This window comes from Euprymna scolopes, chromosome 17 (assembly GCF_053919585.1).
Source record: "Euprymna scolopes isolate OS-2025 chromosome 17, ASM5391958v1, whole genome shotgun sequence".
Taxonomy (NCBI): Eukaryota; Metazoa; Mollusca; class Cephalopoda; order Sepiida; family Sepiolidae; genus Euprymna; species Euprymna scolopes.
Window position 1 is genome coordinate 63,996,367 of NC_136498.1, and position 17,221 is coordinate 64,013,587.

A 17,221-nucleotide genomic window follows, 5' to 3' on the forward strand; every position below is an offset into this window, starting at 1 on the left:
TGGTAGATGGATCAGCCCAGATATGGTAACAATATTTCAGGTATTGGTGAGTTATGTCTTTATAAAGATATAGGATACTCTCTGGTTGGAGTAATTTTCTAGCATGATAGGAGCCCACCTGTCTGGCTGTCTCAGTAAAACAATGTGTCGAGAATGAGTTTTTCATGACAACTTTGCTTTATTTAATAAATACAGGGGTCAACATTTGAAATCTAGAAATTCATGTAAGCATTTACTGTGCTGCCATATTCTAAATCTTTTTATCTGTCAAAAAAAACAAAAAATAACCTATATTCAGAAAAATCATCAGAACAGGCTCAATACCTTCTTTTGAATAATGGTAATAGAAAGGCACTCGTAGAGCCAAGTCAATTCATGATGGTCCCCGTGTGGTGAGTTAATAATGTACCTAGGCAGTTGAAGTTCCACGGGTCAGGGCCAATCACCCCACATGTCTCGATGGCGTTTGGTTGGGATATAAATCTGTCAAAGACCAGCATATTTTCATTGTTATTTGTATGAGTATAAAAGAACAAGTGAAGCAAACATGGTCCCCTGTGAGTGCACAGTGAACGAGGCATATTTCCGCATTTGCCCCTCCTCTCATTTAACCCCAAAAGTCCCCAGGGAACGTCAAATCCTGGTGAAAATGAACAAATGGTGCAGTTTTAGGCCTTAACATGCGTAAATTTGAGCTCTGCACCATGCAAAGAAAGAAATGACCAAGTTCATCATTCCCCCCCCCCCCGCCATTTAGCCCCAAAAGTCCCCAATTAATTTAAGTTCAGCACCATGCAAAACTGCTAAATAAACATACACAGAAAATTTTGGACAAATATGATAACATAGTCTTGAAAGTGGAGTGTTTTTATTAGCCCTAAAAGAGCTCCTGGGACACACCCTCGAGTTATCGCGAAGTATAGACAAAGAAAATTAAATAGAAATCAGTTAGTTACAACTCTTCAGAAAGTTTTATAAAAATCCAAGGCATTATTTTTTTTTAATAATCACAAGAGTCAATTTTAGCCATTTTTAACCTGAAAGGCACCCAGAAAATGCATTGTTACTTTTTTTACTCATATCATGTTTAATGTTTGTGCAAAATTTCCAAAAAAATTCCAAGGTGTAGTTATTGAGAAAAGTGAGCACAGGCGAACAGACAAGGGTGAATTTACAGGCCCACCCTCCTTTTATCGAAGGATAAAAAAAAAAATAAAATAATGATTTTCTGAAAAAGAAACTAGACCAGAGTCTCCGTAACCCCACCACCACCATTCTAAGTTTGTTGATTAGCAGGGGTAGTCAAAGAGTGAAGGATCCAAATTTCTTGATAAACGAGACCAGCTGAAACTAATATTTCTATCTGTGTTAAATCCTGGGAACATACACCAGGAAGATCAATTGGAAATGAGTCGTACACCATCCACTATGACTATGCAACTACTACAGCTACGTACAGCTAGAAAACAATGCCATAAAACCTAACATAGTGATATGGGACAAGAAGGAGAAAGAAGCAACCTTAGTAGAAGTTAGTGTCTCCAATGATGCTGGTTTAAACAGAGCTGAAAGAGAAAAAATAACGCAATATTAAGGTTTTATGTATGAAATCATCTAGAGAATTGGAAACTGAACTCGTGAAAAAGAATTTCTAAAACTACTTGGCAAATATACCCGGTGAACCAAGTGCAAGAGAGATTCAAACAATTGCACTTAAAGGGCGGTTAGAACCTTAAAAAGATCTCTCGGTTGGAATATCTGAGTTAGCAGATGAATGTTTGGCATCCGGTAGGAGGCTCCATCCCCAGCTTAAACAAACTGATAAAAAAAAAAAAATTAAATTTTAATGATGAAATGAGTGTCAACTAAAAATGGTGGATGACCAGGTCAAGAAAGTTTAACAACCCAAAAATGATCCAAAGATCAAGTATAGCCTTCAACAGATTTATTTAACAACTTACACAATAAATTGTAATGTAGAAACTGTTTGATGCCTTATAATTTGTAATGAGAGACACTTTTATCTTCACAACTGTCATGGCTGACATTCATGGCAAGGGCAAACAACTCACCTTCCATTGGTGCATGGCCCTGTCGGTGGGGCATTAAAATACACCGACTGCCCCCCTGCAGAGGGTAAAAGTCCATCAATGGGGGTCCTGGATATGACCTTAAACTATATCCAGTGGTGAGGCCCCAGCTTGTGGGCTTTGGGGAGTGTGGAGCCACCCTTTAATTACCATTGCTCCCAGGTCCACTCTGACCCGGAGTGGTAGTACCTGTTAGGGTCCCAACTATTGGTTAAATAGAAACCGACTTGAAAACAACAAATATATTCTATTAAAAAATTTTTTATTCAAAATCTTTGGATTCGGCATTAAATAACCCGAAAAGGGTTGATATGCCGTAAAACAAAAACAACCAACCAATCCATCGGTGCAAGATAAATAAATCTGTATTTTTTTTTTTTTTTTTTTTTAATGCTTATTTTAAATTGTGTTTAGTTCCGATCCCCATCCTCCACCGCTTAAAAAAAAAAAATGTCAAATTTCAAAAGTTCAGTGTTATGACATATCAAAATGAAGATTTTAAGTTTCTGTAAAAAATGAAATGATTAAATGGATGCAAATATATCTTAATAAATTTGTACTAAGAACTATCCAAGATGACCAGTGTTGCCCGAGTCACGCACACTTATTTGAAGCCAATGTGGCCACAACATATTTTTCTTTCATTCTTTTGGCATCATTTTTCACTTATTCAGAAATCAGATTTGAAATTTCACAAGCTCACTCTCCAATTTTTATGGTTAAGCAATTCCATCTCCAAATTACATTCTGTACGGTTTTATCTATTCACTTTTTTTTTATACCCCAAACCAGGCATAATGCCACTTGGACATAAGTGGCTACTATTTGAGATTATGTCTAACAGGGATTGTGGGAAATCAACTAGTGAGATTACATTTAAACTTCTGTATGTCGGGGAGCAGGAAATATGGAGGGAATTCCAATGTCTAGCAGTCCGAGGGAAGAAACTATTAGAGTAGATGGTTTTCCAGCATCTAGGGACCTTAAAGGCTAAAGGGTGGAATTTTGCTGCTTGTCAGGTTAGTTGGAAGTGTGTATATGGAGGGAAGGACAAATGCGAGGGGGCGTCATCAGAATACATTCCGTTAAAGTACTTGTAAAACAGGCACAAGGATGCAACATTGCAGCGATGAAACGGCGGTTGGAGCTTGGTTGATAGTACAAGACCAGTTAGATTTGATATTCGTTTATGGACCATGTCTAAGGCGGAATAACTAGGAGTAGATGCACCAACCTAGATATGGCAACAATATTTCATACATGAGCAAATTATAACTTTGTAAAGATATAGGATGATCTCTGGTGTGAGTAGTTTTCTAGTACGGTAGAGAGAGCCCACCTTCTTTGCAACAACGTTGGCAGTGTTAATGTATTTGTTCCAATTTGTGTTGCCAGTGAATGTTGAGCCAAGGATTTTGAATGATGAGCTAGCTCTCAGGTAGAATGTTATTTGTCAAGTTTTCCTTGGTCAGTCAACCTTTCTGCGATTCGAGACATCTATGCTTCTTTAACGGCTTATCCAAGACTATTAATGTTCCACATAACCAATGACTTATAAGTGTGACCGATATTTTTTTCCCCCCCATCAATTATAGTGCTTTCGTTAAATCCTTAAATATATAAACTGAATCGGGATCTTTTAATCTCCAGAAGTCAGTAGTCCTTTCCACAACCTGACATCAAGCAGTTTGCTCTGACCACAATGATGAAGTTGATCCTATCGAAAATGAAACTCGAAAAAACGTTTGGAGAACTTGTGCGCAATGAAGTAAAAATTAAACAGTAAACCGCTTATTTGCTGTATGAAGCCCTTTTGAAAGACCTGGTCAGAGTAGCACGTATACTCTTCTTGTATCACAATCTTGTTTGTACGGTTGTGTGTGTAACCTCTGTGACAGAGCTTTTTAAGAAACACTAGTAATTGATTATATTCGTGGATAATTCTTACAATAAGTTTTATAAAATAGATTTTACAAAAAATACAAAAGAAATTATACAACAAATGCGGCATAAGGCCAAATTGGGTTGGGTGGGACGAAAGGATTGTTATTCTTTCATTCTAATCTATTAAACTAGTTCCAGTCACCACAATACCTCATTCGCATTATGAGCAATGCTACTTAATGTTATCCCCAGGTTTCAACATTTTTTTTTTTTTTTTTTTTCCCCACAAAATATGTACAATTTCAATTTTATCAGTTGGGAGTTGGGGTTTCTGCTAAAAAGCAGGCAGTATTTATAATAAAATAGAAAAAATGCTACACTTTTAATAAATTTGATGTTTGAACTAAAGTCGAACACTTAACTAAACGAATGATTTCCTGAAATATCACAAAATATGTGACTTCTATAAGCTTAAAAAACGGTCAGTATTTACGATAAAACAAAAAAACTAGGTGGTTAGCAAGATCCTTCCAAATCTATCAAAATAAAAATGAACTGCTTACTGTTTTTCGGGGTCTTTCCACCGCCGAGTGAGTGATAATCACACATTTACAACTCACTTGGGATTTATGTTTCACACATTTTAATAAATAAAAACTTATTTGCCCATTACTGGAATTGTTTCCTTTTCCGGTAATGTGTAGGCACAGCAACTTAAAAAAAAAAAAAAAAAAAAAAAAAAAAAAAAAAAAATGGCCGCTAAGTTCTTTAAATGCATCCAACAAGTCTTGTAAATGGCATTTATGACAATAATTTTATGTAAATTGAAGAAATAATATACCAACTTATGAAACTGTTTGACAATTTGCAAATGATTTAATGTATTATAGCCAATTCTTGGAGTTGTGAAACTTATAATTTTACCACACGTATTGAACCATTACTCGCAGTTAATTAATGGTTGGCGATGAAAATGTTAAAAAGATAAATTTTGTCATTTAGTACAAAACATTTTTTTGCAAAGAAAAACTTATGAACAATTATCTTTAATTTATATCTGGAGTAAGGATTTCTTTAACTTTTAACATAAAGCTTGAACTTTGCAACCATTGATTTCCTAGGCAGCTGTGTCTATGCGTTACCATTTTTTTCTAAACTTTTTAATGTATGATTGGTGTTGGTACCTAAGTATGTTAAGTGCTACCTTTTGTACCACTTTATACCTAGTATGAATTTAAAAAAAAAAGAATATTTCTGAGAAAAAAATGCTACGAAATATTTTCATGAGAGAGTAACTAACTACGATGAATATTTTTACACTTCGGCTTTTAACAAAAATAATTTTGTTTAAATTAATACCAAATACTTTGCTTTTTTCTGAAGAATATCAAAATAAAAAAAGATCAGTTAGTTTTTAAAAAAAATATATCTAATGACATTTTTTTTTTCTTGCTATGTTAATTTCTTTAATTTTGTGAAATATGTATCTAGTTTTAAAAAAATCCTTTAGACATGTGAGATTCAAACTGTTATTGATATCGTAAAAACTACTGCCCTAGTAATGTGGACTCTGCCTATTCGTTTTTGATCAACCCATCACATATTTCTACTTGCATAGGAGCACATTCTAAAAACACCATAACATTTTAGTAGTATTTGTAGATATCTCCTCATATACGTTTTTCTTCTTTTTTTTTTTATAAGAAATTTTGTTTCCATATAGATTTCTCTAAGAATTATTGTGAAGTGTGTGTACATAAATTTATTTATACAAACATTGGCTACATATGTGTATATCTTTCAGCTATGATCTTATTAGAAATCCTCCTTCCTCAGGCCTTTAAATCAACTGGAGCTGAAATATGCATGTACATATCTAGCCAATGGTTGTGTAAATACATTTATGCTAAAATTACTGTTCTGCCAGTTATTGAGCACTATTTTATAATTTTACAAACACTGAACTTTCATTGGATTAACATCTAAAATACAATAATGTTATATATATGCACTATGCTATTGGACGTTTTTTTCTCCTTTTCACCTGAGAAATGTCTATAATCTTTTTAGGTATTCATTCAAGTTTTTCTTTCTTTTGGTCAGCAATAATATCACAAAATTGTACAGTTCTACATTTGCGCTCTTTCTTTGTTTTTCGATTTTTTTCTCCTTGTTTGTCTGCTTATTTTGTTGGTCTGCTGTTGCATGTCTCCCTGGTGCTCTGCTGTTGTGAATGTCCTCCATCCTCTGCACACTTACTAACTTGGACAATTTCCTCTAAATTAAAATCTAGCAAAATAATTTTAGATGGGCTTTTTTAAAGTCAAGCACGGGTAACCTAGCATATATCATTTTAGTTGGAAACTGATTTTAAAAAATTCAGCAGATACGGAACTGAATTTCTAATTTATTTGTATAGTTTTATTTTTTTTTTAGTTGAAATTATGCAGTTTGTACACTTTAAATATTAAGGTTTTGCAATTTTTTTTTATTTTTGCTTTTTTTTTTTTTTTTTTTTTTTTTTTTTTTTTTTTTTTTTTTTTTTTTTTTTGCAAACTTGTCGAAAACGACAATTTTATTTATTTCGGCGAGTCTTTTTTTTTCTTTTTTTTCTTTTATTTATGAAAAATCTGACGACCCTTAATTACTAATCCTTCTTTGATGTTTTTTTTTTTTTTAATTTTGATTTTTTATGGATTTTTACTTTTTGTTTAATTATAAACTTTATATTTTGGCCCCCATCTTTTTTTTTTTTTTTTTTTTTTTTTTTTTTTTTTAACCCTTACATTATTTAATTTTTTAAAAATAAACATTTTAATATTTATTGGAAAATTCCATAAAAAAAAATAACCATATCTAAAATTAAAAAAAATAGCATTTTTTTTTTACTTTTTTTCTCTGTTTTTAAGTTATATCTAAGATTCATAAAAATAGTTAACACAAAATTAACTTTTAATTCAATTTTAGGTCTAAAAATCCTACTTATCAGAATGTGATTTGAAAAATTTAAACAAAAAATAGATGCAATGAATGCTGATAATAATTATTGGTGTCATTTTTTTTTTTTTTTTTTTTTTAATACAATTGAAAAATCAATTGATATTTTCCTTGTATGAATCTCTGTTCATTTAATATCGTTTTTCTCTAGGGTCAGACATTATATTTAGTAAGCTCACTCTCCAGTTCTTGTAGATAAACTATCATCAAATTCCCCAGTACTAAGCTTTCCTTTGCCAGTCAGACTTCCTGTGATTCAAGACCTCCATACTTCTGCAACCGTTTTATCTAGGAGGACGAATGCTCCACAGGACTGTAACAGCATAGAAGATTCTTCCCTTTGAAAAATTTAGAAATTAAACTGAAAATTTAACCAATTTAAAAAAGAATATTAATCCATTATGCTTATATTTAATCTTTATTCTAATTGAACTGTTTTTGCTGTCACTTATAGGCTCCAAAATTAATTGACAGAATACCATTATATTTGGAAGGAAGGGGTGGGTCAGGCATAGCTTGATATTTTGCAAGCTTCAATCTTCATAGTTCAGCGGGTAGACTCTCTAAATTATGCTTTGTATGATCTTGCTCAATCACTTCCAAGTTTACCTTGACTGGACAGACTTCCTGTAATTCAAGACATCCATGCATGTGCAATAGTTTTATCCAAGAGGCTAAATGTTCCACACGGCCGTAACAGCATTATAGATTCTTAGGATAACCCCTGTGCTGGGCAAATGCGTTTTCAGTAAATCCTCAGACTTGGTGTTAGGTTTGGTCAGATTTCACGTTGCATATCTAATTATGGATCATGCTACAGTTTGCATTGCCAAATCTTTTACAAAAGGATCGAACCTTCTACAGTTGCTACTATTACTATCACTGTTGAGAAGGCTAATAAAAAAAAAACACATTATTTATTGCAAACTATTATTGTCATCTTTTCTAGTTGTTTCACAACGTTTTGGCGAACTACTCCCTTGGCCTTCGTTAGGTCGTAACCGCGACAGGATAGAAACTCCAAGTTTCCTAACTGCATCCTCACCAATTACTGCCTTCCATAGTTGTTGTCTCACCCTGTTTTAGCCAAGTAAGCTTCTGGCCGGCTTTGGGTAGGATTGAAACCGCTATCTTCAAACAATTCTCACCTGGAACCGTAGAGATTCAACGTCTGTCAACTGCATTACGGGCCCCGAAGCATGATCAAAGTTGGATTTTTGGGTCGCATAAATCCACGTTTATTTATTATCTGATCTTCCATAGTCAGGTCCGTACCGAATGGTGTGTGTGTATATATATATATATATATATTATATATATATGTGTGTGAATTCCTATTAAATAATATATAAAAAACACTTGTTGAACAAAATCCGACAATTTTGTACTAACCATTCTTAACAAAAAGGCATCTCGGAGGATCAAATTTTATTGCTACCATAACTAATGCTAATAATAATTAAAGTTAATAAAAAATAAGATCCATGCAAAAACAAAATTTTCTGATTTTATGAAACTTAACTTTTCAATCTTAGGTTCTGTTGAAAACATGTTCATTTGTCAGTTAAAAATAAAGAATTATCGCCACAATCTTCATCATTAAGAAACCATTATATAGTAAGCACACTCTCCAATCCTTCAAGGTCAGCTGTTACCAAATTCCACTGTACAGTTTAAACCAATCACTTGTTTCTAAATTTCCTGCAATTAAAGGCATCCACGCTTCCATAATGGTTTTATCCAGGAAGCTGAAAGCTCCATATTACTGTACCAGCATTATCAATTCTTTCCTTAGGATAACCCTGTTGCAGGGCAAATGTAGTGCTTTAAGCAAATGCTTGAGTTGGAAGCCATGTTTAGTTTCAGAACAGTTTCCGATGGTTAGTTTTTCTATACAAGTCCTGGAGGTGACTGGTTGTCAGTAGACAGTTGTTTTGTTCAGGTTCCTGACTTTATAATTTTGTAGCCACAGAGCAAAAGATTCTTCCCATGTTGACACAAATATACAAGGTTGCTAAAAAATGGTTTCCTTTTTATGGAGCAATTCTGGTTTCTGATTGGTTGGTAGCAGAATGTGAATTAATTTGATTCGTCAGTTCCTAGCAGCATCGTTTAAAAATAGAATCTTCCGACTGTGTGGGACCATACCCCCATTATGAATCAAAAATATTGCAACACAAATTTTCTGGCCTGATCCTAAAAATTTCGAATGAACCACTCTTAACAAAAAAAAAAAAAAAAAAAGCATCTCCTAGAAGAATGAGTAGTTTACTACTTCTACTACTATAACTACTGCTAATAATAGTTTAAAAAAAAATTTTTAATTAAAAATATATAGAAAACGAATAAATAGTAAATATAATATTGAAATTAAAATATATAGAAAAACAAAAAAACTTTTCTTATACTATACAACCTCATTTTTTAGTTTCTCAAGTTCAGACGATCCACATTCTCCAAGTTTCACTCTATTTTCTTTGGCTGGGTAATGTTCCTGCAATTCAAATCATCCATATTTCTGTAAAATGGTTCATTCAGGAGTATGATCACTTCACATGATTATATCATCGGTATTGATTCGTCCTAATAAGCTTTATGAAGATAACGGTAGTCTGAAAAATTCAAATAATGCCAGTTATCAATCCTCATCTAAAAGATTTAGAAACAGAAAAGTAAGAATTTGAATAATTTAAAAATAAACAAAAACGTCATCTGTTATGTTTGTATATATTCGAATGGAACTGTTTTTCCGTCACCTATAGGCTCTAAAACTAATTGACAGAATTCCACTAAATTTGTCAATTGTTGATATTTTTGCAAGCTCACTGTCCCGTTTTTAGTTTGGCAGGGTCAGCTATCTCTAAATTCCATTCTATATGGTCTTGTCTAATCACTTCCAAGTTTTGCTTAGCCCGACCAACCTTCCTGTGATTCAAGACATCCATGCTTCTGCAACGATTAATACATTCATACCAATATAAGCAATTTCTCCTAAGGATAACCTCTATGCCGGGCAAATGTAACGCTTTCAGCAAATCCTCTGGCTCGGTGTTAGGTTTGGTCATATTTCACAATTAGTCCAATTCCAATCTTGGTTTATGTTAGAAATGAAGAATTTTCAGAAAAATTACAAAATTATTGCTGCCAATCTTGTTTGTGCCAAACATGATATTTCAGACATTGTTCCCATCTAATCCTACTCCCCCTCCCCATTTTTTGTGATGACAATTCTTCATCTAAAAGTTTCCTATGATTTAAAATATAAATAATTGCATGAAAATAGTTTTCTTTGTTTTTTTTTTCTTTGTTTTTTTTTACTCATTAAATTAAATTTTGCTTTATGTTTACTGTGACCAAATTGGACCAAATTTTCTTTTAAATAACTCCGTTTTAACTAAGGTTTTATAAATACCGAATTACTATATTTCATTTTAAGGTCTACAAAGTCAAGAAACTAAAAAAATTTGAAAACTTAAAATGGAATATATAAATATTAATACTAGTATTTCTAGGAAAATCCTATCCAGATGATAAAACTCTCTATTCGAGATAGAGCATAAGGGATACAAATTTTTATTTTGTATCCTTTGTTTGAAAAATAAATGTTGTAAATTGTAATTTGCAATATTTTAGCTTTCTTTGTATGCACGTGCGCACACACACACATGTATATTAATGTTGTCCAGAGGTAAAACAATCAATGAATCTTAACAAGGTTCATACAAGAGTGTTCAATACGAAAGTAGGGCAAAACATACTTTTTATTTGTTTTACATAAGCATTTATGCCACTACACATTCATGAGCATGTTTTGGTCAACTAATTAGAACTAGACCTTTTCAGACGATATTGTTTATACAGACTCTACTTTTGTATAAGTAGCGTCGCCTGAAGTCTCTAATTGTAACTAGCTGACTGAAACATGCTCATGAATGTGTAGTAACATATAAATGCTTATGTAAAACAAATGAACTGTGTGTATGTGTGTGTATATCAAATGAGATCGATTTTCTATATTCTAATACTATTACGTAACTAGCTGGACGCCCGGCGTTGCTCAGTCGTACAATGCACGTAAACATGATATTTTAACTTATGCAGATTGCATATGTATTATCATAGAATGAATCCTCTATTGAACATTATATATTAGGAAGAAATAATTTGCCTGGTGGACTAATTCACCAAACACAACAAAAATAATAATAATGTAGTTCATCAAATTCCGTCAGTATTTGTTTATAATATCATGTCAGCTGATATTTAGGCTTCATGGTGAATGCCCTGGAAACTCATTTCTGATTAATGTTTAGTTTTAAAATATACAAACAAAGAAATGATTTGCGGCGATTTTCAATGGTCGTCTTCTTTTATCGTAAATTGAATTCATTAATAAGAAAAAAAATTAAAATAAAATGGTGAGGTACACCCAGGCTTAAACACTGCACCATTCGATTTGTGGTTGAATGCACTACCACCGAGCTATACCTCCAGATGTCAACATTCTTCTTTTTTTTTTTTTTTTAAGAAGAAATTATTTATTGAGATTTTATATCCCTTGCTGGTGTAACATATATAAGAACGCTGCCAGACACGTAAATTACCTTTGTGTGAAATTTATAAAAGATAGGCTCAGCCGTTTTGAAACCTATAAAAAAGGAACTTACACACACACACACACACACACACACACACACACACACACACAAAGTGACTTTTATGTAAGAGATATTAAAAAGATTAGAAAATAAATATCAACCTATGGACGTTACATTTCGCTATAGTCTTTAACTTAAAGTAAAATCTAGTGGCTATTTTCTCCTTGGTAAGTGATAGAGAAATTCTTCTAGACAGAGGCAAAAAATTTTTAAATTTTTTATCCCTATTCAAAGTGCCCTTTTTTTGGGGTGGGGGACTGGATTCTTCTCGCATTAAAAACTGATCTCATCTGCAAACAGGCCCCTGAAAATGCTGTTTCAAACATAAGTGTTATCAAACAGAGCCTTTCCTAAAGCTGTCTCAATGCCCCTAAACAATATCCTTAAATGAATATTTTTCTTCATTGCATGAATTAACAAAACACCAATTTTTTATTTGATGGAAAATTTCCATTAAAGTTATATATATTAGATTCTTAGTTAATGAAAATTACTAAGTAGGTATTTATTTTAAAATATAAATGTATTCCAAGTTAAAAGTTTAAGTGTTCTTCAAAGCCAGCATCCATGTTTTTCTTTTTAATCTATTTAAACAACTTCCATTTTTATTTTCTTTGATTTCTTTTCCTCTTTCAGATTTGCTTTGTGTATTGTGCTTTACAGTTTACAAAAAAAATTCCTTTAAAAAAATTACATAGATTTTTGCATATTAAGCTTTAAATATTTCGAGTCTTTATTTCTTTTATATGAATGTGTTATAATTTTTTTCTTTTTTTTTTGCATTTGGAGTAAATTGAACATAAACTGTATTTTAATTCTTTTAATGTCGTTTCGAATTAACGAGATTAATACAATTGTTTCTTTATTAACAACAACAAACCCTAATTAAAATTTTAATTCAGTTTCAAAGATGAAATCAATTTTTCAAATAGAAACAAATTATTGCATCTCTGTATTAAAAGTATTGGACAAAATTTGATATACAAGTGTTTATGTAACTTTGATAAATACACATTGATTTTTTTACTATATTTTTTTACTATTTTTTGAATATTCATTTAAATATAAATGAAAAGTTAAGCTAATTTAAAAAATAAAAATAAAAAAAAAAGTAAATTAAACAAAAATGAAAATAGTATCATATTCAGAATCTCTTTTCTTTATGATTCACTCAGCAATCTCCCCCTCCCCATCGAGGCAACATCGGGTAAATATAGCTAGTTGCAAGTAAATATATATTTTTTTATTATACGGATTCTTTGGGATCCTGTTCTTGTTTTGAGAATTATTTTTACAATGTTTTGGTCGATATAACTTTAATCTTGTCGAACTCTGGGATCTTTCGTTTGAACTTGAGAATCTGTCTTCAAGAGCTTATGGCATAGTAGATAAAGTACTTGGTAAAATTCAGTTGCAAGTTACTCTTCTGGAGGTTGAAGGTTCAATCTTCAGTGCTGGCAACACTTAAAATATAATTGTGAATTACTTAGGACTTCTATCCAGTCTCAATCCTCAGTATGGGGCAAAATTCAAAATACGATTGGCAAATTACTTAGAATTTCGACCCAGTCATGGCTGACAGAACAAGAGCATGCTACTCCTTACCCATGGATTAAATAAAGGGTTCCATTGGAAATTCTGTGCAGATTTTCGAATTTGAAAGAAAGCTTCCTGAGTTTGACAAGATAGACTTGAAGAAGGTTGGAGGTTACATCATTCAATGTTATGAAAGTAACACTTAAGAGTAATCTGAAGAATCAATGTCATCCTCATCTCAAAAAGTCAGAAACTTTATATTTTTAGTTTTTTCTTTCTATATTTTCTGTGCTCTCTAATACAATTAACCGTTTCATTTAATAAAAATATTAGCTGTGCAAAAAAAAAAAAAGAAAAAAAAAATACAAATAAAATGTATTCCCCAAACAGAACAATTTACGGCTGCCTTTATGTTCTTTACTGAAAGATTGTCTGAATACAATGTTAGATAACCTTATGTCTAAAATCTTTAACATGATTTTTATTTTAGAAAATGTCTAAAATTTCAGGTTTAATGAGTCTTAAGAAGAAATTGAAATTCAAGGAATTTTAAGTTATATAATAACTGTTGTTAAAATTCGGTGCACATTTGAAATATTTTAAATTTCAAACTGGATGTTGTGCCAATATTATTCCCTTAACGCTTTTATAAATATTCCAAAAAAATCTGCAAGTGGGAACATATTTATTAATCGATGTTCAATATTGATTAAAATTTCATAAAAATATGCATTTGTATTTTCACAAAGGATTTTTCCTTCCTGTATGTCCTCTGTATGTTAAACTAAATATTGCTTACCTTTGGTCTCCTCACACCTAGTAGCTGTGTTCCAAAATTCGAAATGATCAGATCATTAGGTTAAAAGTGATTCCTGCACACACAAATATATAAATACTAACAAGCTGCTTAGCTTTACCTAATCGTAAAATATATGTAAATATATTTTACTTCATGCTGATTTCGTATTTATTATAAAGCCAATTCTATATTGATTATTATACTGTATGTAACATATAGTAGTAGCTGCCCATAGAATATGCTTAAACCTGATGTTTTAATTTTATGCAAATTTCCGATACTAGAGTGATCATTATATTGTACCCAATATATAGTGACTTCAAAAGTTAAAATAAAGACTTAGGTGCCATCAGCTAGAATCAAAACCAAAACATGTAGCTCTCCAACTTTATTCGTTATCTGATCTAAGTCCATATGCATTTAAAGACTTAAAAAATGTTATATAGATATATATTTACGTATGCATAGAAATAACCCATTTGGTCAACTTACACCTGCTAAATTCTAAATTTTTTTTTTTTTTTTTTTTTTTGTAATTTTGGCACCTTAGCAGATATTTTCATCAACTAAAAATCAAATTGAATTTGTTCCACGGGCTCAAATTCTCTACATTTCAAGTTTGTAGACCAAAAATTAAGTAGTTTTGTAGAGGCTGTTCCTCACACAGACAGGCTAGGTTACTTTTTATATATATATATATATATATAACGTTTTCCTCTCACTTTAGTAAGTTCTCAAAAATAAAAAAAATAATTTAAAAAAAAAAAAGAGGGTCTCTTTCGGGGGGTGGGGGTTAACACTTGACTTCTATATGATATACATAGATATCTTAGTATTCAAACAAGATTCTCTTGCACCTCTTAAACATTGAATTAGTAAAGATAGTGAAAAACACTAGTTTTCTTCTCCACATTTGACCATTTAATTATGTTGTAGCTTATCTTTATTGTGGAATTTTCTGAATTTTGATGGATTTTAGGACAAGAATTCATCTAGTCTGGTGGGGAATCCAGCTAAGCGTTGTTGCTTGAAGTAACAGCACTAGGTGTGCCATTCTTTGTATGCGCCAATGTATATTTGTGCAGAGGGAATCTTATTTTGAGCTTTGAATACTATGTTATCTTAAATATTTGGTCATGGTTTAGTTGTAAGGTATCCTCATGGCAAGCTGTCAAGCAAACCTTACTACAGAGATACCGAAGACAATTGAGGGTTATCTAGTAGGTAATTCAAATTCTCTGCTGTTTGTGTGTGTGTGTGTGTGTATAAACATGTTTGATTGAACACAAGTTATTCTTTTTTCCGATCTTGTGGGATATCTTTTCTATTTGCTGAGCAGTCTTTTTAATTTCTACAGAACTTCAAAAGACTGCTTGGCAAATAGAAAAGATATCCAACAAGATTGGAAAAAAGAATAACTGTCGTGTTCAATCAAATGTGTCTAAATAATGAGTTACCGACAAAATATACAAATATATACACACACACGGGTTATCAATCTTGGTGACATACTTAGTGCCTTAAAATTCTCAGTCATATTCATATTTTTCCGAAATATGTAAATTTTATTTACCAGTTTGTGTGTAAAACTAACTTTGTAACTAACTTTTTTGTATGTTATTATTTATTTTACTCCAATAATATTTTAAATAAAATGAGTTTTAGTTTTTTTTGTTATATTCATGCTAAAATCCATTTCCTTATAAATAATTTGTGCTAATTAATCAAAATCTTAACAAAAATTTACAAATATTCTTAAACTCTGTTTTTGTTTTTTAACTTACAATTTTAAATATTGGTTTGTTTTTTCTTCTTGCTTTATTTTATTTATTTTTATTTTATTTTCAGAGGCTGGATCAAAGGTGCAGTGGTGTTGATAGTCCTTCTGGGCCTCACTTGGGGATTCGGATTGTTCTATGTGAACAAACAATCAGTTGTTATGGCCTACATCTTCACAGTATGCAACAGTTTGCAAGGACTTTTCATATTTATCTTTCATTGCATTATGAATGAGAAGGTACGAGGCATACATATTTCTAAATTGTCTAGAATCCTCTTATATTAAAACCAGAAATATTTTAAAATTTGTGTGATGTACATAGCCATGATTAAACTAAAATATATTCCAAAAATCACGCAACTTAAGATTTGGTTTTAAATAAAATCGAATTTTATGAATTATTGAAAAGCAGCAATCTTGTTGTTTTGAAAACAATTTAACAAAAGAAAATAATTCAAATTTGCGTGATTTGTTGTAATGCCTACAAATTTCCATTAATCTCTTAAAAATGATTTTCTTTATGAAAATAAAACTACTTCATCAACAGATTTTTTTTTTTGTGTGTGTATGGGGAGGGTTTCTCTAAATTTCCCAAATATTTTTTCTTAAATTTTTTTTTTTTTTTTTTTTTTAATGAACTAGGGGGAATAATTTCTACAAAATTGTAAAACAAAGGGAAGTAAATCTGACCCTTCATTTGTATATTTTAATGTTTTCTTAAACATTTTCATTTGTCTTATGATAAAAAAGTGGATGTACTAACACAATAAAATTGTATATTTGTGAGATGAAGTATTTCGTTATTATTAATCGAAGGACGTTGTCAGAAATGACAATTCTCTTCCACACTTCGTTGATTATATCTGTCAGTGTTTTCTAGCTAAAATGTTCTTGGCTGTTTACTAAATGGTTTGATTCCCATGTGTGCCCCCCCCCCCCATCTCACCTCCACCAAAGTTCTTATCTGACTCGTTCTGACTCTTAGACTTAATTTCTCTCCTGACCCCTCCCCTCTCAAATTTATAACATCTCTATATAAATTATATAACAATCAATTGTCATTCTATTCTTTTCTTTTTGTCTTCAATTTCAGAAACAATGTTTTATCATACATTGTTTGACACAATTTCATCACTGTTTATTTTTGCCCAAACTGTCCCATTATTCATATGGTTAATTAGTCAAAGCTCCCAATCACATTCAGTTTAAACTACTACTATTACTTCTCCACATTTATCGTTTGTTCCTTGAGTTCGAGGGTTGAACTTTTGAGATATTGACTGTGTCAGATGGTTTCTCTCTTCTTGGTTCGATCCATTGTCGATGCTTTTGCTAACCTGTTTCAGGTCTTGCTTGTCTTAACACTCCTAGGTTTCTTGGTTGATTTCTTGAATAAGCTCCAGAGATGAAAGTTAATGATTTTTCTTGGCTACTTGTTGACTGCCATGCATTGGATTTAATAAATCATATTTTTCCC

General features: G+C 31.6%; 1 protein-coding gene across 10 annotated transcripts in view; it reads left to right on the forward strand.

Annotated features, from left to right (window-relative positions):
* Positions 1 to 17,221, forward strand: part of LOC145296756 (adhesion G protein-coupled receptor L4-like) — a 700,831-nt gene that overhangs the window by 664,041 nt on the left and 19,569 nt on the right. For all 10 annotated transcript variants that reach the window (XM_080142799.1, XM_080142801.1, XM_080142796.1 and 7 more), the window contains one exon: positions 15,813 to 15,981. In XM_080142799.1, the coding sequence (XP_079998925.1) occupies positions 15,813 to 15,981 (169 nt within the window). The remainder of the gene's footprint in view (positions 1 to 15,812; positions 15,982 to 17,221) is intronic.